This window comes from Xiphophorus maculatus, chromosome 21 (assembly GCF_002775205.1).
Source record: "Xiphophorus maculatus strain JP 163 A chromosome 21, X_maculatus-5.0-male, whole genome shotgun sequence".
In the NCBI taxonomy this organism is placed as follows: Eukaryota; Metazoa; Chordata; class Actinopteri; order Cyprinodontiformes; family Poeciliidae; genus Xiphophorus; species Xiphophorus maculatus.
The window spans coordinates 1,302,080-1,325,312 of NC_036463.1; the positions used below are offsets into that span (position 1 = coordinate 1,302,080).

The 23,233-nt window shown below is 39.2% G+C and overlaps 1 protein-coding gene and 1 long non-coding RNA gene across 3 annotated transcripts in view; one reads left to right on the forward strand and one right to left on the reverse strand.

Moving 5' to 3' along the window:
* The first annotated feature begins 3,301 nt into the window (after window positions 1–3,301).
* On the forward strand, window positions 3,302–4,899 carry LOC111606159. Its single transcript, XR_002751930.1, has 3 exons — window positions 3,302–3,406; window positions 3,519–4,090; window positions 4,644–4,899. It is a non-coding gene; the product is annotated as an uncharacterized LOC111606159 (long non-coding RNA).
* An 8,022-nt stretch (window positions 4,900–12,921) lies between these two features.
* The window catches only part of plppr5 (phospholipid phosphatase related 5), a 65,408-nt gene continuing 55,096 nt past the window's right edge, over window positions 12,922–23,233 (reverse strand). The window contains exons 7-9 of one of the 2 annotated variants that reach the window (XM_023325915.1): window positions 22,009–22,185; window positions 20,620–20,754; window positions 12,922–13,095 (exon numbers count right to left, since the gene is read on the reverse strand). In XM_023325915.1, the coding sequence (XP_023181683.1) occupies window positions 13,066–13,095; window positions 20,620–20,754; window positions 22,009–22,185 (342 nt within the window). In that variant the 3' untranslated portion in view covers window positions 12,922–13,065. Of the gene's footprint in view, window positions 20,418–20,619; window positions 20,755–22,008; window positions 22,186–23,233 lie in introns of both variants that reach the window. The other variant, XM_023325914.1, reaches the window with a different exon arrangement.

The window sequence follows — 23,233 nt, forward strand, 5'->3', positions numbered from 1 at the left end:
GCTGAAGTAAATAGATCCACTTTATATACTACACTCCTCCCCTTTTAGATTAATGCTACATAACTAAAGTAACACATAGCATTGCCAATGCATTAAAGACAATTTGTTATCCAGTTGACAAATATTGGAACTCTTTTTTTTTTTTTTAGTCCATAAGTGAAACTCATAAATCCAATCTTTTCGGGGGTGCCCTGAGTCGTTCAGGGTTACGCCTGGGATGCTCTCAGTAGGGGGCACTTCCTCTACAACTATGGGTGTCACAATACTGGGTTCAGAGTTGGTTTCAGGATCAGGTGGACGTGCTGGTTGCTCCGGTGTCTTTGGTTGAGCATTCAACAGTTGATCCACATGACGTCTCCAGGTATGCTCTCCAGTGTCCACCTTGTACATCAGAGGGCCGCTCCTAGTGATGATCTTTCCAGGCGTCCACTTTTCCCCTCGGTAGTCACGTGTCAGGATCTGCCGAAGCTCCTTGGCGGTCCGCTCGAAAAGCTGCTGAACTGTTTGTTCTGCACTTCTTTTCTCAGGTTTGGCTTTAGAACAGGGGTCTCAAACTCCAGTCCTCGGGGGCCGCAGTCCTGCAACTTTTAGATGTGCCTCTGCTGCACCACACCTGAACAGAATAATTAGGTCATTAAGGCTCTGGAAAACTGATCTACACAAGGAGGAGGTAATTAAGTCATTTCATTCCAGTGTTTTGTAGCTGTGGCACATCTAAAAACTGCAGGACTGCGGCCCTCGAGGACTGGAGTTTGAGACCCCTGTTTTAGAAGGTCAATGCGAGATCTGAGCGGTCTGTTCATAAACAGCATTGCAGGTGTCTGATTAGTTGTTACATGGACATAATTGCGGTACACCAGGAGGAAATTGTCAATTTTGTGTTGAAGAGAGATGTCTTCTTTTGTCATTGCTTTTATGGACTTTTTGAATGTTTGTACAAACTGTTCTGCTAACCCGTTTGTTGCTGGATGGTGAGGTGCTGACTTCAAATGCTTGATACCATTCTTTTTCATGAAGTCTTGGAATTCTTCAGAAGTATACTGTGGGCCATTGTCACTCACAATTTGCTCAGATAGGCCATTCCTGGCGAAGATGGTTCTCAGAACAGAGAGTCTTTTCTGATGTTGTTGATTTCATTGGGACTACTTCTGGCCATTTTGAGTGAGCGTCCACAGCAATGAGAAACATACTGTAGAGTTCATGAACAGACCAGCAAAATCAATGTGCACTCTCTGCCAGGGTACAGACGGCCATTTCCACGGATGTAGGGGAGCCTGTGGTGGTGCGTTTTGAACGCTCAGGCGCCCTGGACAGGTTTTGGTGATGTCCTCAATCTGTTTATCTATCCCTGACCACCATACGTAGCTATGAGCCAGACTTTTCATCTTCACCGTACCTACGTGAGCCTCATGCAGACTGTCCAACACTCTGGTGCGAAGCTTGGAGGGCACTACCACACGTGATCCACACATCAAGGTCCCCTGGCAGACTGACAGCTGATCACGTCTTGCTGAAAACTCAGGAAAGTATGGATTCCCATGGGCAGGCCAGCCTTGTACTGTGATGTCATACACCTTGGAAAGTGTTGGGTCAATCCGCGTTTCTTTTCGTATCAGGGCATTTGTAACTGGCAGCTGATCTACCAGTGTTGTGTATTGTGAGTAAAAATAATAGAGAAGCGTGTGCTCTTTAACTAGGTGAGGGAAGTTTTTTCTTCCATATTGTGAAATAATTATTTGGTTTAAATTGCAGCATTAAATTAAAACTCAATTCAAGATTAATGAACTTAAAAACAATGTTTAAACAACGTGTCTCTTGTTAAATCAACTTCTTGAACTTTAATTTGAGTTAAAACAATATAATCTTCTTGTTGACTTAAACTGCATTTTCAAACCAGAAGATGGACTTTCATTTTCAAGTTAAACCACCTTCAAATGTTTTACAGTGTACAGTGCCAAAGTATTCTGGTTGTTGATCTTAGAACTAACATAGTTAACTTAGTCTGAATCATAGTTTTGCTGCTGGAAGATCCAGACAGTGAACATTGTGACAGCTGGAGACAGGCTGGATGGCAGATCTCTGACTCGGTGCAACAGTCTCTTCTTTATGTAAATACATTTTTATCATTTAATACTGTGATGGACCGAGTTAAAAACAGGAGGAGTCACAGGACATATTAGAAAAATAGGGTTTTTTATTTTTTATTCTCTCTGTTTTTTCTCTCGAACTTCCTGTTGTCCCATGAAGGCCTGAAGAAATCCAGCAATATCATGCAGAGTTGGTTCTCTGGTCTCATCATGCTTAGTGTCTCCAGCTGCTGCTGTAGCTCCTCCTTCTATTTCCTCCCTCTCTGACTGCTGGGAAACCTCTTTGGTCTCAACCTTGTTTCCTTTTCTTGGGCGCACACCATTCTGCATGGCTCAAAAATTTGTTGGGGGGGTTAGTAAAAAAAATTACTCACAAAAATCAAAAAATAGAAAAAAAATCCTGCCTCCTCAACTCAAAATCCCCACTTCTGACACCACATGTGATGGACCGAGTTAAAAACAGGAGGAGTCACAGGACATATTAGAAAAATAGGGGTTTTTTAGTGATGTTACGTGATGTGCCGAGGCTTCGAGGCGTGTGTCGAGTAATGGAGGGGGCGTTTCCGTAAAGCGCGTATCGAAGCTTGCTTCATTTAGGGGAGGAGCCGAAAACGATGACGTCCGAAGCCTCGCTGCCCGGCTGTACCACGTGACTGCTTCGGGAAGTGGCTCAGATTTTGGCGCGGGTTTGACAGATTTAGAAACCCCACAGACTCCATTCAAAATGTGGGTTGTTGTAGGCGAGTTGCGGTCAGTTGAGAGAGTGGATAGAGTTTTGATAGTTTGGATAGCAGAGTTTGGATAGTGGTTATTTAGTTTGAGACAGTTAGTTTGGTGTTTGGAGAGTTTAGGAGATAGATAGATAGATAGATAGATAGATAGATAGATAGATAGATAGATAGATAGATAGATAGATAGATAGATAGATAGATAGATAGATAGATAGATAGATAGATAGATAGATAGATAGATAGATAGATAGATAGATAGATAGATAGATAGATAGATAGATAGGAGATTTAGGAGCGTGAGGACAGGATAGGAGTAGGATGGAGCCGGCGAGAAAGAGGAGGATTTCCCCTATGTGGGAACATTTCGATTTGATAAGCCCTAACAAGGTAAAGTGAACTGAACATTTGCAGATGCATTAAGTTTGCTTATGAGGAACTGTATTTTTCACTGTTTCTTATTTTCTGTAAAGGTGAGGTGTTTATTGTGCTCCAAGGAGTTGGGGTACAATAATAACACCTCATCCATGCTAAGGCACTACCGTGCCTTGCATGAGAATAGGGAGGAAACTGGAGCTTCACCCAGCCAAGGTATTTCATTACTATATTACAAACACACTATCACAATTTTTGCATGCTGATGTTTGCTTGTTGTGCAAATAAAGACAGGTAACAGACACTGTATTTATTCCATTTTAACCAGCCACCAGAAAACAAGAGCTGGATGAAGCTCTAGTCTCCATGATAGTGAAGGATATCCAGCCTTTCACTATTGTGGATGACGTTGGATTCAGGACATTTGTGTCTAAGCTGGATCCCAAATATGTTCTCCCTACAAGGCAGGTATGTGTGGGTCCATACATGAAACGAATGACTACATTATTGTATGTGTCACAATTCAGCAATATATATATATTTCTTCCTTTAGGCTCTGAAGGCCATGGTGGAGGCCAAATATGAGTTTGCTAAGGAGCACGCTAAGGCTAAAGTAGATGTAACCCACGTGACCGCCACGACCCAACCACCTTCCCTTTAAGCCGTCCCTTTAACAGCTGGGACCCTCATGTGTATTTCCGGGTTTTCACTGTGCTGCTGCTCACTGTTGGTTGTGGCGTTGGTTGTTAATAAAACAATCTCAAATCTCCAACTCGACTCATCGCTGAACGAATTCATCTCTAAAACTCGAGGATCTGCGGTTGGGCTTTGTTGATGCCTGGTTTACCTTCTGATGAGAACAAGTAACATCCACTTCCTCAGACAATCCGTTACTCGACGGTGAGTAAATATTCATCCATATATGATGGGGCGTTATTTCCGCTGTGCGCCGCCAGTTAGCATTAGCTACCAACTCGACAATCAGTTGCCACATCAGCTCAGTCCACTTACTAATAACTTACTTAATAAAAAGTCACACTGTTAAAGCCGAATTAAAGGCCACACCTTTAATATTTAAAGGCTTCTCTTTCAACTTTAGATTTGATTATTTTTCATGATTTCTTTGTTTATTGTTGTATTCCATGCTGGTGCATCAATGAAGTCTGGTACCTAATATGATTTTGTTTATAGCTACTTTGATCAATCACATTCTTAAAGTTGATTGATTTGATTTATTATTAGCTGTTCGTAGCGACTGCTAATTACCTTGAGAAATTTTGATCTTGAATTATGAAGTGCAGTTTTCTTTTTAAAAGGATTTTTTTTCTCTCATTTTTATAATATATGAAGTGGTTGTCAATACATAGCAGTATGTATTTGTTTTTTTCCCCATTTAGCTTATATAAATATAACATTTATATATGAACTTAATGTATGTTTTCTGGCCTTTTAGGTCAGGTTTTTTTTTGTCCCCCTTCATCGACTCGCTTGCTGAAGGAGGATGGCGAGCTACCCACACACCACCTGGTGGTAGGAAAAAGAAAGACACTCTCCACACAGGAAAACCAAACAACACTTTCCATACAGGAAACAAAATAAACTCTAAGGGAGTATCTAAAGGAAAAGAACAATTCTCCCGTTGCTCTTGGACTTTTGAACTACATTTGGTTTTGAAGTATTATTGATTATTTCATTTTTGGTTTGTTCTTTTTCCCCATCCTTGTTTCTTTTGAACAATTTCTCTTTGTTTAGTTTTTGCTGTTAGTATTATTATTATTATTATTATTATTATTATTATTATTGTCATTATTATTATCATTACTATTTCCACTGCAATAAATGGCAATATAAACAAAGCTCTTTGCATCAGTTGCATCAATTATCCACCCAATCATGACTCCATGCCGTACCTATCTCTGATTTTATAGAGTGGTTAACACTAAGCCCTGCAGTCAGACCTGCGCATTTAAGAAGAGCGTTACATAGAGAAGGTGGTTGCTGTTAGCCTTACATCAGATATGTGGACATCCATCAACATGGATGCCTACCTGGCAGTGACATGCCACTTTGTGGAGGAGAACGAAAAGCTGAGCTCGGTGTTGTTGGGAGTGCAGGCATTCCCCCAGTCTCACACTGCTGAAAATATTGCTTGTGTGAAAGCCTCCCTGATGGAGGAATGGGGAATCTCAGGCAAGGTGACATGCATGGTCACCGATAGTGCTCCTAATATGGTGGCAAGCGTGAGAGAGCTGAAGCTTCGCCACCACATTTGTGTTGCTCACACCCTCAATCTTGTTGTGAAGAGGGAGCTTGACCAGCACCCTGTGCTCTCTGGCCTCCGGGCCAAAGCAAGGAAGCTGGTTGGCTACTTTAGAAGCAGCACCACTGCTAAGGTATGCTCTTTTCTTTTATTCCAATATATAATGTTAATAGTTTGTCTGTACTCCTACTGCAGTGACTTAATGGCCTACTCTTCTGTATCTTTAAAGGAGAAGCTTAAACAAGTGCAGCTTCAGCTGGGCATGCAAGCAACCAAGCTGATGCAGGAGGTGGAAACAAGATGGAACAGCACCTACTTGATGCTGCAACGTCTGGTGGAGTTGAGGGAGCCAGTAGGAGCGGCATTGGCTGGATTACACACTGACATTCCCTTTTTCACTGCCAGTGAGTTTGACATTGTTGTAGCGTGCCTTTCTTCACTCTCTCCTTTCTATGACGCCACCACGGAGCTCTCTGCAGAAGAACACGTGTCGGCATCAAAAGTTATCCCCCTCCTGAAGATGATAGCGAAAGTCCTTCAGGAGGAAGACACCAAGTCGGCACCTGCAGTAGCAGTAGAAATAGGAGAGCAGCTCATCAGACAGCTCAGGGAGAAGCTGCACATGCTCCAGTCAATGAGCATCTTGTCGCTGGCTACACTCCTGGACCCACAATTTAAACTTATAGCATTTTTCAGCAACACAAAAGCTGCTGAAGCAGTGAAGCGCTTGACTTCAGAGTGTGCCACCGTCATCCGACGGAACACAGAAAAGAACACTCACGAGATTCCCCAGGCTTCCACCTCTCAAGAATTCACTGGAGGTAATGTTTTATATTACATTTTGAGATTACTTATTCCTATTACAACACTTACTAACATGACCTGTGGTTTCCATTTAGGTAGCAGACTTTGGCAAAGATTGGACACTAGTGTCATGGAGGCAAAGAGGACTCAAAATGTGTCAGAAGATGCCACCGTAGAGATCCAGCGCTACCTGTCAGAGGCAAACATAAGCAGGCTGGAGAACCCCCTGGAGTACTGGGCTAATCATCGGTCACTGTACCCCAATCTGTACAAACTTGCACTTATTTATTTATGCACCCCGGCATCATCTGTGCCATGTGAGCGTGTCTTTTCAAAGGCTGGAGAAGTAGTGTCAAAAAAGAGAAATCGTTTGAAACCAAAAACTGTGGAGAAATTGTTGTTTCTTAATAAAAATGCATGAAATCATCCAAGTTACACAAGCATTAGCCTATTCACTACCCCCTCCCGTGTTCCACAAGCACTTTCACTGTCCTCTGCCTGATTAAGCCCAGGCCATTTTTCTAGAGTCACAGAAAAACATTATTACACAACATGCCATATCACATGACACTACTATTTTGGGAATAATTACACACAGAGGATACATTCAAACAATATTTTATTATACACATATGTGTATACATAATTTATGTAGACAAATGATTTCTTCCTACATCTTTTGTGAAGTCATTCTCAAGAGCCATAATAGACAAAAATTCAATGCATCACACGTGTTAAGATACAGCTGGCTGTGATTATACACCTGGCCAGTAGGTGGTTTCGTGTGCACATGAAGCTTCAAGAAATTAACCCTTTCTCGAACCATTTGGCTCAAGTGGTTCAATGCCTCATGAGGCTTCATCTCACCATCACTAGGTTTTTTATTTTAACCCAAAGATTATAAATAACAAAAGATAAATTGAGCTCATAAAAGAGGTCAAAGAAACAAAACTGAACTCAGGCAAAAAATGTAAACAAACTGGCTGCACAAACAAACATAACTGACCTAACAAAGAAATGACACACAGGGGTTTACATACTGGCTGATCAGACCAATTAAGACACAATAGGGTAACTAAACAGAATACAATTACAAATAACACAATAACAGTACAGCTAAGTGTGGCTAAATTAAAGGCCCAAAACTGAAAATCAAAAATATTAAACTTTAAATACTATTATTTACTTAAATAGAAAACTTATCTAAACAAAGAAACTATAAATTCCCCCTGCCAGCAGGTACTAGTGGTGCAGTCCAATCAGCATTTAAGCCTGCTGAGCTCTGGCCCCCATCTTTTGTCTGGCAACTCCAAGGCAGGTAAGTACTGACGGGAAAACAAACAGAATTAATCTTAAGCAAACAAAATTAACTTTAAGTTGATATAAATACATATGCTAACTAAATGTGCGCGCTAACAAATAGAACAAATGCATTGAAATCAACTAATAAATGTTTTTATTTAAACTAAAGTGTTGTGTTTATATGAAAAAATAAACTGCATAAAAAAAGAGTTACCGACATCAGAGTGTGGCCATGGATTTGGCCATCACATGCACATTGAACTTGACTGCACTGTTTTCTAATTAGAATTTACTGTAGGTAACTCAATCTGGATTTCCTGAATTGATGATAAATAAATTGTCTGGACTGACTTGAAATCATTTCTATTTAGCATGTGCTATGAAAATAATATGTTAGCATTCTCTTTTAAAAGTGACACAGGACAAGTTTTGGAGGATTTAAATTTTTTTTTATTCAAAGTTTCTGATTGATGCTTTTCTGCAGTGTAAAAGGTCACAATTTAAACTGAACACAGAAAAATAAGAAAATGAAATGGAAAAATACAATTAAATATGTCAGCAAAGGAGCAGCCACACCTGTGACAAAAGGAAATAAATATTTAATATATTATATATCTTATACAGCCCGAGGATTGTGGGAAATAGTAGAAACCAAGTCAATAAAATGTATGGCTCAAGTAGAGTAACAGGAACAGAATAAAACTCAGTAAAAGTTCTCACTAAACATGACAATCAATATTCACACAACAAAGTCTGAAAAATATCTGTGAGTGTGATCAACATGAACTGACGTGAGGAAAACAATAACAGTTTCTACCAGAAGGAACAGTCACACAGTGCACAGTCTTAGGAAAATAGACAGCAGTAATGTGTCTATATATACATATATTAACATAAACATATTTACACTTTTTTTCTTTGAATTGTACAAGAACATTATTGACTTTTAGAATATACTTTATGTTTATCAGCATTACTAACTGAGTCAGGTGATGGAGTGTGATGTTTGTTTCCAACATGATCAGCAGTGAGAGCTCCTGCTGTCAGCATGGCACTGCCTGCGCTCCGACCACAACTGCTACAGTCATCTGTACAAAAATAGAGATCTGAGTGTGTGTGTTGGGGGGTTATCGCTTTTCATCCCTCTCTTCCTGTCCTCTGATGAAAGACTGATACTGCTACAACATGACACAGAGAATGAATGGAAGTGAAAACATGACACAGAGAAGTAAAATTTGACATTAGTTTTCCTCCAGTATATGGTTGTGTCTGTCCTATGTCTGTCCAGCCCCCTCTGCATCCATCCTCCTCTCAGAGAAGCAGCTGGATGGATAGTTGGGTTTTCCTTCAATCACTGGTTTGGTCTCAAAGTCCTGAGAATAATTGTCTCTTTTATCATGTCCTCCACAAATTAATACATTACAAAACTCATTCAACAGAAAAAGAGTATAAAATAAAACATATTAAATTAACATAAGTTAATTTACATTACGGACCAATAACATCAACATCAGATTGTTTTCTTTTTTTATTGCAAACATATTATGCTGTTTTAAATACCATATTGTGTAATAAATCTCATTTTATGTGGACTATTGAGGCTTTTTCATCAAGCTTTCGAAACATAAAGAAAACCATTTTTTATCCTCTCTATGTTCGCCTTCCTGCACCATGTGATATTGTATTTGAACCCAACAGGTTTCCTTCCTGATAAAAAAAAAAATCAACCAAACCAAAACATCTGCTGTTTCTAAGGTATGAAGAAGTCAAACTTTCAGCATAACAAAGGTGATTGATATCGTTAACACATTAGGTCAAGAGGCGATTAAAACAAAGTCATTATTTCACCAAGTCGTGACGTTAGGTGTTGAAAGTTATATGAAGTCTCACTCAAGATAATAAAATCTAAAAAGAATATTGGTTTATTGATACTATATTCCAGACTCTCATGGTTTCATCTTGTTCTTTTTAAAACTTTTGTGAGGAGAGCAAACACACACACGATGACAGCAGTCCAAAACACAAACCTTTTCATCCCACTGTGAAGATTTCTTCCTCAGTTATGGATTACTGCCCATTATAAGAATTTAGGTTTTATCAGAAAATAATAATAGCAGGCAGAAGATTGCCTTATGTGCACTGATCTGTAATCTGTAAAGATTGTATATCAACTTTATTTCAATTTGTAAATAGCTGTTAAATGCTTTTAAAATGTCTGTATAACTATTCTCAGAATAGTGCTACTCATTGAGTGTGTTGCTTATGAACAATTACTTTTTCAAAAATTCTTAGCAAACAAACCAGCTTACAAGATTTGTTTTTCTTCACAGGTCAGCAGGAATTCTACTGTTTGTAGGAGGAATGTTCCAGGAACCGAATCGAACAGCATGTTTCAAGTCTGAACACATGCAGAAAATGTATATGTGGACATAAAAGCACAAAACAACTTTCTATAGTGCACCTTTAAAATATGACTTTAAACAGCAGAATAGATGACTCTGCTCTTACGGAAACTGAATCACTTGAAACAAAGTCAATCTGAATGTAAACACAACTAGTATTAGAGAAAATCGGCCGACGTCCAGCCAGCCTCCAGCAGCGTCCAATCTGTCCAAACTCTGAACAGCGTTGGGAGACTGGATCGTCTTTATATCAAAACCACTCCAAAGTCATTTAAGTGTTTTATTCTAAAAAATGGGCAGGATCTTTTTAAAAACAAATGATAATTTTTAAATTGTTTTAATTAATTTTTGATGAGTGAAGTGTACCAACAACATCATATGCAACAGTCACGCTAAAACCCAAATATGTACCAAACCAAGCCTTTTGGTGAACTAATACAGCCCAGGTTATTTGAGCAGTGAGGGGGAATTTATAAAACATGAAGGCTGAGAAATCCTTAAACAGTGTGTGTTGTTTTTATTGTGATTCCATTTTCAATATTGTGGGTGAATTTAGACCAGTTGTGAGTAATTCACAGTGCTCTGCTGCATCATGATCAGGCATGTTACTGATATGTAATTCTGAATAGTTTATATTTATATATAAAAAAAATCTACTGACCTTCTGAGAATGCCCCCTAGTGGTAACCAAATGTAGCAGCTGAAAGTTTCAAGTTTTGTTTCAAACTTCCTGCATCCAGACGTGAATGACACGTCTGCATAGTGTAGAGAGTTTCAGTAAAGCTCCACTGGCTCACTGCTGTGATATCTGAGTTGCAGTGTCCTGTTGTTTCAGTATGATCAATATACACAGAGAGCTGAAAAAGCTCAGGAGTTTTGTGATGTCATAAATCACATATTATGATTATCAATATCGCTGTGAAATCAATCACAGATTACCTGTCGTTGGTATATCTAACATGTTTTAGGACGTGGTGTGGATCAGATTTGATTTAGATTAAAAAAGGATCAGTGGTTATTTTGCTCGTGTTCATCCTGAACACTATGTCCTTTTTTGCATTTTACATCTGGAAAAACATTGTTGAATATAATAACTAAACAGAAAAAGAGACTGAATTCATTGTTCAGCGATGTGCACACAGACACACCAGATTTCTGATCTAATCCTAACTGTAAATCATAGTTTCTAAGTGCTGTAAGAGGAAAACAACCATTTCTACAACAGAAGGTGTGTTGAATCCATGTATGAGGAGCAGGGAATGAAGCTCTGACATCTGCAACAAAGCAGCATTCAGAAGACGTGACCTGGCTGGTGGACACAGAGTCTTTCTCTCTGTGTTTCAGAGGATAAGACAGAGCAGACTACACTTTTAATCATGACATTTATTTTAAGTGAGGGGAATCTAAAATATTCCCCTATCTTAAACTAATGTTTGTATTTTTCTTTAAAATACTGGAAGGTGGAATGTGTTATTTTAATACTTCATCTCTAATATGATTTTTTATAAATGTAACCTCTCTCTTTTATGTAAACAGACCCCAGGAAGAGTATCTGGTGGAGCATGCTGCTGATGCTGATCTCAAAAAAACATAAACACATGGAGGATAAATGAATATTTTCACTGGAGAAACAAAACGCTTTGTCCTGTTGGATGTGCTGTTCCTGACTGAAACAACAGGATGAACTGAAAGAACGACAAGATGATTGTCTTGTGCGGCTGATAAAGTTTTTAACAGTTTTGTTACAATACAGACCCACCATTTAGTGTAGACATTCATACCCACAAATGTTTGCTGTTTTCAATGCATCTTTTTGACTTTGAACTTACTAAATTCTTCTTGTTCTGGTTCTAAAGTTCTTAATAAAACTGAGGTAAGTGATTCATGGGCCGGGACAGTCTGGTGTGTTTCCAGGTAGTGTTGACTGGGACAGCTCAGATGTATTATTGGCCAATTTCTTACAAGAAAACACTTTTAAGAACAAATTTTACAGAAAGCAAAGAAATAACTATAAAATCTAAGCAGACCTACTCAAAACAAGCTATGTCATATTGCCTAAAAGCAGGTTGGGAAGTTTTTGGAATGGTACAACTCTACAGAGATTAGATACATACTACAAATGTATCTACAGCAAATGAAATGAAAGGAAAAACTGGCATCATCAAAATGCTGTTCAGGGACAAATGTTTCTGAAAAGGTTTAATCATACTTAGGTAAAAACCTTTCTCTAACTTCACTCATTCACATCAGAGGTGTTGTCCTGTGAAAGACAACTTCTGTTAAATTTGGATTATTTTTGGACATTAAACCTTTTACATATATTTGATTTATTTTTTAAGTCTGAGTTTAATAAGTTTACTAAATACAAAATCTGCATCCAGTGTAAAAATCCCATCCATCAATTTGCTGTTGAGATCATTTTTTTTGCTGTCATGTCAGCAACTCAAACAGAAAGTGTAAACTGTGCTATTAGTTTTGCATAAAGTAGAACTGATCTGGTCTTTACCAGCTCATATGGAAAATGCGCTAATATTGCACATTTAAAAAGACGTTTGATTTTTCCTTTTAACATATGGAACTCAAAATTTAAAATGGGAGTGCTTCTCTATGCTATGACTGTATTGCAACAAAACTGTTTTACTCTATGTGAACATGTTCAATTCTTCTGGTTGTTGAAGCCTTTAGAATTAAAATTCCCTATTTGGGAGGAAAGAGTCTGATAAGAACTCAGAATAAGTGCATAGATGGAGGATAGCAGAAGCAGCCTGTCACACTGAGTTACTGACTCAACTTTTTTTTGCCCCTTTTGAGTTCAGTAAACTGTGGATGACAATAGGAGCCTGATAGAGACAACATAGATCAACAACACACAGACAAACACACACACACACACACACACACACACACACACACACACACACACACACACACACACACACACACACACACACACACACACACACACACACACACACACACACACACACACACACATGTACACCCCCACCCACACACGCACATATGGTTTACTGCTGCACTCCGGTTAATAAGACTGGACGGTAAAGAGTGTGGACGTCCAATGGGTCTGCCATACAGCTGATTCCACATCATGTGACCTCAGCGAAGGCGATGTGATTCTAGAAAACAGGTAGAAGAGCAAAATCAATATTTGAAAGAAAGAGTTACACTTTAAATCAGAGTTTGAAGGAAAACTCAGTTTTCAGTCTATGAAGTCTGTTCTCAACAGCACCGAACTTAGACATACAGAGGAAGAAGGAATGCAATGTCAAACAGCAATAAGAGGGAAAAATTCAAAGTTGATAAAATAGATTTTTATTCAAAAAGCTTTAATAGGAAATTCTTTCCACGGCACACCAGGTTCCAAACTCGAGAAATTTATTTGAAGATAGCAACGTCCTTGCACAGAAACACTTCAATCTGAAGACATGCCAGACATGCAGCAGAAAAGAGTTTAACCATCTCCAACGTAGTTTTTGGCTGTGGGGCCTGAGTAAAGAGACAGGAAATGTGCAGGCCCTGAGAGAGAATTTCCAATATTACCAGTAAATGAAAACTCTTTGAGATGGCATTTGTTGTGAACTGGGCTCCTGAAAGAATGACACCTGACCTAAGTAAGCAAGATGATTCCTAGCTACTTACAACAAACATCCAACAAGGTTCAGCAGATTCAACCGCAGAAAGCTTTATGAGAAAGGTGTGGTGGTCTGCTTGAACAAGGACATGATGTCCAGATTGAGAAGTCTTTCAGTACTTCCTCTACAACCTGACAATAGTCTCAACTCAACCCCTCAAAGCAAGCACAGCCTGGAATGAGGCCCACCTACTCTAAGTTGTCAAACAGATTGGCCAAATAAAACTTTTTCACTATAGCCTCAAAATTCCTCCCTGTCCTGAGGTTTAGCCCACCACAAAGTCATTGTTCTTCTGACCACTCGGTATCTGTCTCCTGTTCAAAGTCCCTGGGAGCAACCAATCCCTGGAGGCCTTCTTCAGCTTCCTTCAACAGTGGTGTCCAACAAGGGCTGTAAATGTGGCAGAACCAAAATGACCTTCGGTGGAGGTCTTGAATAGGGCTCATTCTGAAACTACATCCTCAATCTCCTCCAGGAAAGTAAAGAATTTCTCCTGAAGTTCTTGAACTTACATATATTTCTCTCTGTAGCTCCAGGACGCGTTCAGGACAGAAATCCTCCTGGGGGAGTGAGATGACGATGTAAAGAAAAGGTTCCTCTGCCAGGATTCCAAATTAACCCTCACCCGTCCGTAGGGTGTACTTGGTTTCTTCAGCAGCCACTTCCAGCAGATGCATCTCATTGTCTGGTGATTGGCTGACAGTTCCGCCATGCTCTTCCTCTTAATATCATAACCCTGAATGTCTGATAAGCAGCAGCAGCTATCAACCTGGTCATGGACCTCAGGCCCAAGGTCCCCTGGAACCAAGGACATTTTTAAACCACTTTGTGTACATAGGAGAAATCCAGGAACAACCACTGAGAGGCCACTCCTCTCAAACAATCCCCTTAAGGTAACACCATTGTTGCAGATTAAAGGCCCTCAGCAGCACAACAGAAGCCCTACTTGGCAACCCTTCCAGAACACATTCAGACAGCCTAAGACGGCTGAATAATCTGAACAACTGTTATGGATGGATGGATGGATGTTCTGCACACAAGCACAGGCAACATTCAGTAGCTTTTCTTAAGAACTCAGAGCAGCAAAAAGCAATTCTCTGGCTTAGTGGGGAAAATGACAGCAGTGAGGCACTGAGTGTGTTCCTCACACCCTTTAAAAGTTCTCTTGTAATGGGTGTCAGTCTTTCTTTGCTCCACTCTTTTTAGTAGAGCAAAAAAAATAAGCAGTGCTCCTGGATTGGTCGCCTTGTGGATGCCAGCCAACAGCATGCCTTCCCCACTTGACATCGTGTTTTCCTCATGTCTCCTTGCTGGTTATGGTTTGTGTTCTGCCCTGGCTCCCTGGGATATTTGTAAGTTTTGTTCTTTATGTTCAATTAATGTCTTCACATACTCCACCCCCCTGCTGTTCTGCATTTGGGTACAACCATCACTCACCAATCATGACATCCTAGAATTGCATTCCATGGCCCACCTCCTTTTTTTTGCCCTTTTATTTTGCCATTTTTATATAGAATGTTTTTTAAACCCCTCGTCACACTTGTTTTTATTTTTTGCAGGAGTTTCTTGATTAAGTATGTAAATTTATGAGTAGTTTAAAATTATATTTTATTTCCATATGTTTATTGTTTTGTGTAGAAAGAAATTTGTGGGTTGACCGTTCATAATAAATGGACCTCTGACTGCTTGAAAAGTGAATTCATGACCTTCAGTATTTATATTTGAGTTCCCTGGTTTAACTTGTTCATACTGGATGACTTAAGGGTTCCTCGTGCCGTGGCATTTTGTTCACTGTGGCCTGTTTAGCTCTCAGTCATCTTTAGGCTCTGCTATTTTTAGATCATGCAATTTTCCTCCAAGCCTCTCATAGCCGAGGTAAGCATGAAATGTTCTGCTCTTTGTCAGGCCACTGAGCACACACTCTGTAGGAAAACAGTCATCAGATATATGCTGTATATTTGATACATGTTGCAGTTTAATTTTCCTTTGGAGTAAAAAACAAGATGAGAAAAGTCCACTGTAAATCCAGAGATCCTCTAAATGCATCTAGATATTTAAAGATGATGAATAGATGACTAAGATTCAAAGAAACAGTAGAAAAACTAACCAAGAGAGCAAAGTCTAACCTGACAGTTGTAATTATCCATTATCCAACATGCCCAAAAGCCACAGATATTGCTAAAGTTAATAGCTTAAAAATTTTCTTTTTGATATTTGTGGTTTAATATTTAATATTACTCTATATAGTAACATATAGTTCTTGCACCTTGTTTCCACTGCAACATTATAAGGCGTTTATATTTAGATAATCTGTGAATTGGAACTGTGTATATATTCTAAGATGAAAACTAATGTTTCAAACAGTGTTTAGTGGACATAAATAAATAGTAGATTAGCTAGAGATGAAAAGCTGAACATAGCTTTTAAGTGATCTGAGTTTAGTTAGATCACAGGTCAAATCTGATGCTGTGGCAGCTTTCTGCAAGTGATTATGCAGCTTTCTATCACTACAAGTGATAAATAGCTTGTGAAATTATTTTACTTTTAAATCATTTAGAAATATATTTTCTAAATCCGGAAAAGTCCCACTGGGCCACAGACCAAAGAGGTGGAATAATGAATAAGGTTTAGTCTGACGGTAAATGTGGACTCTTGTGTTTGTTTTTATCATACTGTGCTCAGATTGGATGAATCTGCCTCTGATTCTAGACCTATGTTAATTTTTACAGGAAACACTGATGTTTTTGAAAGATGTTCTTCCTCTATTCATGTAGAATGAAGCATCTCATTAACCCTGTTCTTTAATCTAGGCCTGCTGAGTTTCTGGATGCTTACAGATGCATTTACATCTAAACCCCAGCAGGTGCTCACTATGGGACATTTTCTCTTCATGTTTGGTGTGGAACTCAAGGGAAAACACACGTAGGACTACTCAGATTTTTATGAAAATAAAATGAAGTGAATCTTATGATATTCAAAACACTGCACTAGTAGCAGTGTGTCAAAGTAAAATGAGAACGGTTCCTGACGCTTAGTTCCTTCATCTGATTCAACTTTGCATTGAAGAAATATCTTTTTTTGAAAAATTTGGTTTATAAACAACTTGTTACCGACTTTTTACCTTTCTTCTGACTTATAGACCTTATATAGGGCAGTTAAACCCGACGGACCCACCGGTGGGTCCAGCTGTCACCTGACCTCGGCTCGCTCTGTAAACAAGGGCTTTACGTGCCTTTAATTTTTTTTTTTAATTATTATCCGCTAAAAGAGGCTTTAATCTTTCAAAAACTATTCCGCATAAAGGTTTTGCCCAAAATGTTAAGATTTTAGAGCTATTTAAAAACCGCTGATGAGATTTAAAGGTCTTCGGGCGATGACGCAACTGCCCGGAAAACACCGGATCCGCTGATCATCACGACCATTTTGTGTCTTCACGAGACAGTGGAAAGACTCTCAGAGCTTGGCACAAAATGTCGGCTATGCAAAATCATGACGTATTTTCCGGAACACGACCTAAACGCGTGCGTAATCTATGCGCTCTCTGTGCGTACTGCGTGCGCTATTCAAATGCGCTCAGTGAATGGTTCTTTTCGGGATAGGTGTCGATGGGCGTAGTTCGAAGCATTCAAATAAGGTGTGTACAGCAAGAATTATCATTTCACTTGTGCGTTCTGCGAAAGAACAACGGTTTTTCGATTTGCTACGAGCGGAGCTAACTCTAGCAAAAATTAGCTCAACTGCAATGGCGCAGAGGAAGATGTCAGATGTGGAGGCGCTGTAAGAAATATTTCGGAGCGATGTGGAGCTGGAAAACTATTCTTATAGCTAGTGGGATTCGGAGGAGGAGGAAGAGGAGAAAGCCGGAGAGGAGAGAGCCGGAGAGGAGAGACCCCCTGAGAGCCGGACACAGCTGACAGACAGCTGACAGACTTGATCTCGGTGATCTGTAAGTTTCCACCCGCAATTTCACAACAAATATTTGATGTTTTGGTTCTATTTATTTATTTATTTATTTATTTGATTATATGCTTGTAATAACGGCAGGAAGTAAAACCATGTGGTTATTTGTTTATTTATGTTTTACTAAAATATGTTTTATTTTACTAGTAAGGATTTCATGTTTACTTTGTAATAAACCTCTAATTCTTCAAATACTTTATTTTTATTTATAGTCAAGTGGAAGCTGAACCATCAAGCTCAGATGGAGCTGAACCTCCCCCCCCACATCTCATGATTCTTCATCTTCTTTGAGGTAAGATGTCCATTATGCCAAAAAAATTGCAAAATTGTTTATTTGTTCTTGGAAATTACTTCAAAAAGTATTTTTGACTGTTTTACCTTGTTTCAATAAAAGTTTTCTATTTGGAGTCAAAGAAAGAGCTTTTAGTTCATCATTATTATACATATTATACTGTACACGATGGTACATTTTGCATATAAATGGGGTAAATGTCATGACCAATGGTTATATTATATGTAGAAAGTGTCATTAGATGGCAATAAGCTATTTAATTTTAACAAACCCCCAGTATTGATGTAATAAACACATTTGGCACATTTGGCACATTTTTGGATAAATGTGCCAAAATGGCCTCTCCGCCTAAGAAATTTCTCACTAATACCATTCTAAAATGAATATGATTCATCTGATTGAGTCCAAATTTGGTATACTTTTACACAACATTTAGATTTAAAAGTCTGTACTACTTTTTTGTGCTATAAATAATATTTTGGTAGTGTTTTGCAATGTTTATTTCAAAGAAAATTTTGGCGAGGTTCAAAAAATGCAAAATATTTTGTATTTTGTCCCTAATATTTCAGGCAGGGTCAAAGCTACAATGGTGCTGACACCAGAAAACCATTCTATGACATCTTACCTTTACAGAGGTACCAAAAGTTTCTTCTTAAATCTAATAGCTCTGAGGCTGTAAGTGATTTACTTTTGTGTGTTTTTGTCAGGCAGAAATTTATTTATACCCCCTTAGGGTCCAACAGGTTGGTTAACCGCTGTAAATACAGCATATATGTTATGGCAAAACTTTGTTTTATTTAAATCAATCAAGCAATCAATCAATTTTATCTATGAAGCACCCTTCATGTTGGAGGCAGCTCGCTGGAAACACATAATAAATGGTATTTCTGAACTGGGTTTGAACCGTCCAGGGTCACAGTCTGTAGGTGCAAATACCAGAGCTGTGAATTAAACTGAATCTGGTGGGATACACCAGCCCTCTTTGTCAGAGGGCTGGTGTATCCTAGGGTTGGTGTATGTTTTCTTGAATATTAAAAGCAATGTACTTTCCTACATCGCAAGTAGGATCTTTTCCTACTTTCCTGGAGTAGCCAGGGGAGTCATTGCTCATTTTCTTTGCTTAATTTCTTAATAAAATAATAATCAAAATGCATTTTGATTTGTTCTTGATTGACTCAGTGTTTCACATTAGGTCAGATTTATCTATTTCCTTAACATGTAACCAAAGAAAAGAGGTCTGTTAAAAAAAAGGTACAGGAGGTCACTTGTAGTTTTGCTTGACATTGTTTCCTGGACAAGTCATCTTCTAGGACTTCCTGCTTTCATATTCAGTAGGTTCTCTGGATTTCTAGATTTTTCTGTATGAGAGTTGCTTTTAAAGTCATCTCTAGGGGTGCAAAAATTTGATTTCCAAACTATTTGTAACAACCTTTTTTTCAGCTGGAATCACATAGTAAACCAGAGTCTGATCAAATACAACACAACCAAGCTGTGCTAGTCTGCTCAGTTTGTAGATTTTTCTAAAAAAGAAGAGAGGCGAAAAAGGATGCCAGTGGAGAAGTGAAGCAACCAGTGACTCCTCCCCTTATCCAATCAATGACTTGCAATCTTCTGATGTCACATTTTCAGTCCAACTCAGTCAGCTCGAAACTCTACAATTTTAACAAGTAAAAATCTGAAATTTGTTGCCTAAATGATTGTGAATCAGGTAAAAAATGTAAAAATTTAACTGTCTTTGAGAATTTATAACAAGTTGAGAACAGAACGACTCCCACTTAACACGACCAAAACTAAGCCACAGGCGGGCTGGAAGCAAAGACACATGTTTTCTTCTCCAGTTGCATGTTTTTAATAGGATTCACTGCATTAATCATGCCACCTGTTGGTGGTCAGAAAGTTATATAAGAACTGTGTGGAAGCAGGGGCAGCATGAATCACAAGGCCGATCATTAAAATATTAAAATATGACTTTTCGGTATGGAACAGAGAATCAAGATGGCAGCTTAAAGTGGATGCTCCATGTAGCCTGCATCAAAACTCTGTAAAACCAGAATTATAAACTGAATTGGAAAATGACAAAATCATTTGTCATTGATTTAGTGAGAGGACTGTGATTTCTCACTGAATATTCACATTGAAAATGTTATCATAAGCTGTTCCAATGGCGGTTTCAAGCAAGATGGCTACAGAATATGGCTACAGAAACTTGGTTACTTTAGAGTAGAAGAGTTCAATACAGATCAAAGTTCAATGCTTCAGTGAGATGGAAAGGATTTAAAGTTGGTTTATCTTTAGTGGTTGATCAACCAACCACTAAAGGTAAACTAACCTCTGGTGGCTGGTTAATGGGGGTAACCAAGCAGCAGAAGCAAACACAGACAGTAGAAAAGAGGAGGAAGCAGATTTGTCTAGAGATCAACTTCCAAACCAAATCAAAGTTGTTTTGCCTTTTATTTCTGAGGTGCTGAAACCAGCTGAGGCCCTGGAGCCAGCGCAGGAAAACATGGAGGCACTCCTTAATATAGCAAGATTCCTCATCTTCATCATCTGTCTCCTGCAGTAGCAACATGCATTTGAGGCATCACAAAGAGAAAAATCCACATGTTCCCGAAATGACAAATAATCTCCGCAAATTGTACTCACATGTGCTTCATGTTTCGCTAATTAATTTAAACATTTAAATAAAAAAAGAGTCTAGATCTGCTACCAGATCTCCTTATAGGATGCCAAACCTGACGTGTGAAGTGCTCACCAACCTGGGAAGCGATGTACTTCTCCAGAGGACTGTCCAGGTGACCCATGTTTAGCATGGCCGCGTTGGGCTGCGGCTCAGCAGGAGAGTCCTCATTCAGCAGCAGCTTGCCTTTGAAGTTATGAACGACACACACCACCTACAGAAACAACGATGGTACAATGGTTACCAGAAACACACAGCAGAAAAGCAAAGGGCGCTCTGAGCTGCTGCGTCCTCATGGTGCCACTGCTGTGAGGAGTGGAGCTCCTCCAGGGTTATGGAAAAAGTGTCTATGAGTGTCAATTTCCACTTGGTTGAGTAGATGCAGACACCTTGAAGCTGCTGATTCAGAGGTTTCACTTAGCTACAGCACAGAGTAGCAGGAAAGGTTCTGTTCTATGGGTGACATATGTCATAGAAAAACAGTATCTTCAGTCAGGGCTTTTTCAGAGTTGCTGTAATACAGACTGCTACCAGAAACCCTTCCTGCCCACAGCCATCTCAACATCAGCTCTCTGAAGAAAACTGGATCATGAGATGCAACAACATTTAATTTTCTTTTGTGATCATTAAAGTATTTATGTTTACTTTTTTTGTATTTATTCAGAGTAATTTTGTCTGATATTAAAGATAAAGCTATCAAAGATATTATTAAGAATTATGAATAATCCCCCCAATAAAATCCTTTTTAACATATATCAATGACAGGGGGAGTCCTTTTTCACAGCACTACAAATATTAAAGTACACTGCTCAAAAAAATAAAGGGAACACTTAAACAGGTTTTTAACACTTAAAGTGTTCCCTTTATTTTTTTGAGCAGTATATTTTGGTTAACTTGACTAACTGGCTGTGACAGGAACTGCTGTCCTGCATGTCTGAGATGTGTCTCTGTTCCAGATCAGCTACTTCAAATGATTGCATGACCTCCTCTGCAGCCATCCAGAGCTGCAGAAGCCTGTTACTCAACTCAAGTCAGAAAAGAAACACCAAAAACCGGCAGGTCGGGAGTCTATGAGGACCAGAACTGAGAAATACTGATCTATGATGATTAGAATATGAATAATGACAAAGCTGAACCACAGTCCCATCTCCTCACAACTCGTATTCTGGTCTTCTAATAATAATATTAAGAAACACATCGCTAGTTCTGGTGTTGTGTGGAGGCGATGGATGGTCTTCCCTCCCCCACCTACTGTCAGGATGATGAGGACAGTTTCTTTTCTGCTGGGAAGACAGGAACTCAACAGAATGTCTTAGTGGTTCTGTATCCTGGAACAATGAATTACTGTTCTGTGTCATATTTCTAAAACAACAGCGTGAAGGTTAAACTGTTCAAATGCTGCCAGGACAGGACTTTACTTCTCCTAAACAGAAATGTTTCCATAGTGACAAAAATGTGTGATTCTCACCAGGAAGGTGGCGATGGCCATGCCAATGATAAAACCTGCGATGACATCCGACCAGTGGTTGCGGTATTCTGCCACACGGTTCAGACCAGTGAGGAAGGCGAGACACATGAACCCCAGAGACATGACGGGCTTGGCCAGGCGCGTCCCCTTGGCCTGGACCGTGCAGGTCACATACATCTACCAGGAGAAACACATGACTGGGTGAGATGACTGCCCTATTCAGTTGATTCTGTTTATTATCTCTGCTGTTATAGTGCATCAAAACCACCAATTCAACATCCGGAGGCTCGGAGGAGTAAAATTAGATTCTGGTTAGGCAGTTAGAGGGACGGGCTGCTGTGACGTTGTGGCTGTGTGAGCTCAAGGTGCTACTGGTCAGGTGGAAATGTAGGTCTTGGATTGCTGTGTTAGTGACATGGATACGGTTGAGGATTTTTGGAGGGATCCATAAACATGACTGTTATATGTGAAATGTTAATAGGAGTAGTTTGTTGCAGCTAGTAGAGTTGGCTGTGGCAAAGCCCCGTCCCTCACTCTCACCAGGAAACTGTTAAGACCTATCACCAGACCAGAAGTAGAGATAAAGCTGATAAAGAACTTAAAATTAAAAGGTGAAAGAAGAGCTGAAATCTGCAAAACTGAGATTAGGAGATAAATTCAAGAAGAAAAGTTACGGTAAACAAAGGAGGCAACATTCTAAAGAATCTAATAAAAACTCACACAAAGGAGAAGAAAACATAAAAAATCCAGACCAACTTAAAAAGAAACAGAAACCATACAACATGGTGGATACATTACAGCTGAATCATACTTAGAACATGTTAAGTTATGAATCTGTGCAGTTGTTAGATGCAGCAGCGATTTTACACACTTCCAGGTCTCAAAGCCCTCTGTCATCACTGAGGCAGATTCATCATTAGAGCTTTTCTTGAACAAAACTGTGAAACTATGGCACACATGCATGTTAATAACAAGTTTGGCCTTGATTTAGTGCCAGTAGGGTGAACTCCAGAGAGAAAGTGAGGCAGGGAGACACATATGGCGTGTTTTTGGCTCTAATTACTAATCTCTAGTATTGAAGCAGCAGATAGCCTCTAAGGACATAGTTTATAATTCTTGATTTGAGCACAACATTTCCGTCAAGGCCCACTTAAATCGTCTCTATTTTCTCTTTCCTAACCCCTTCATCCCGCTATTTTCATTCAAATTGATCCATACAGGCAGA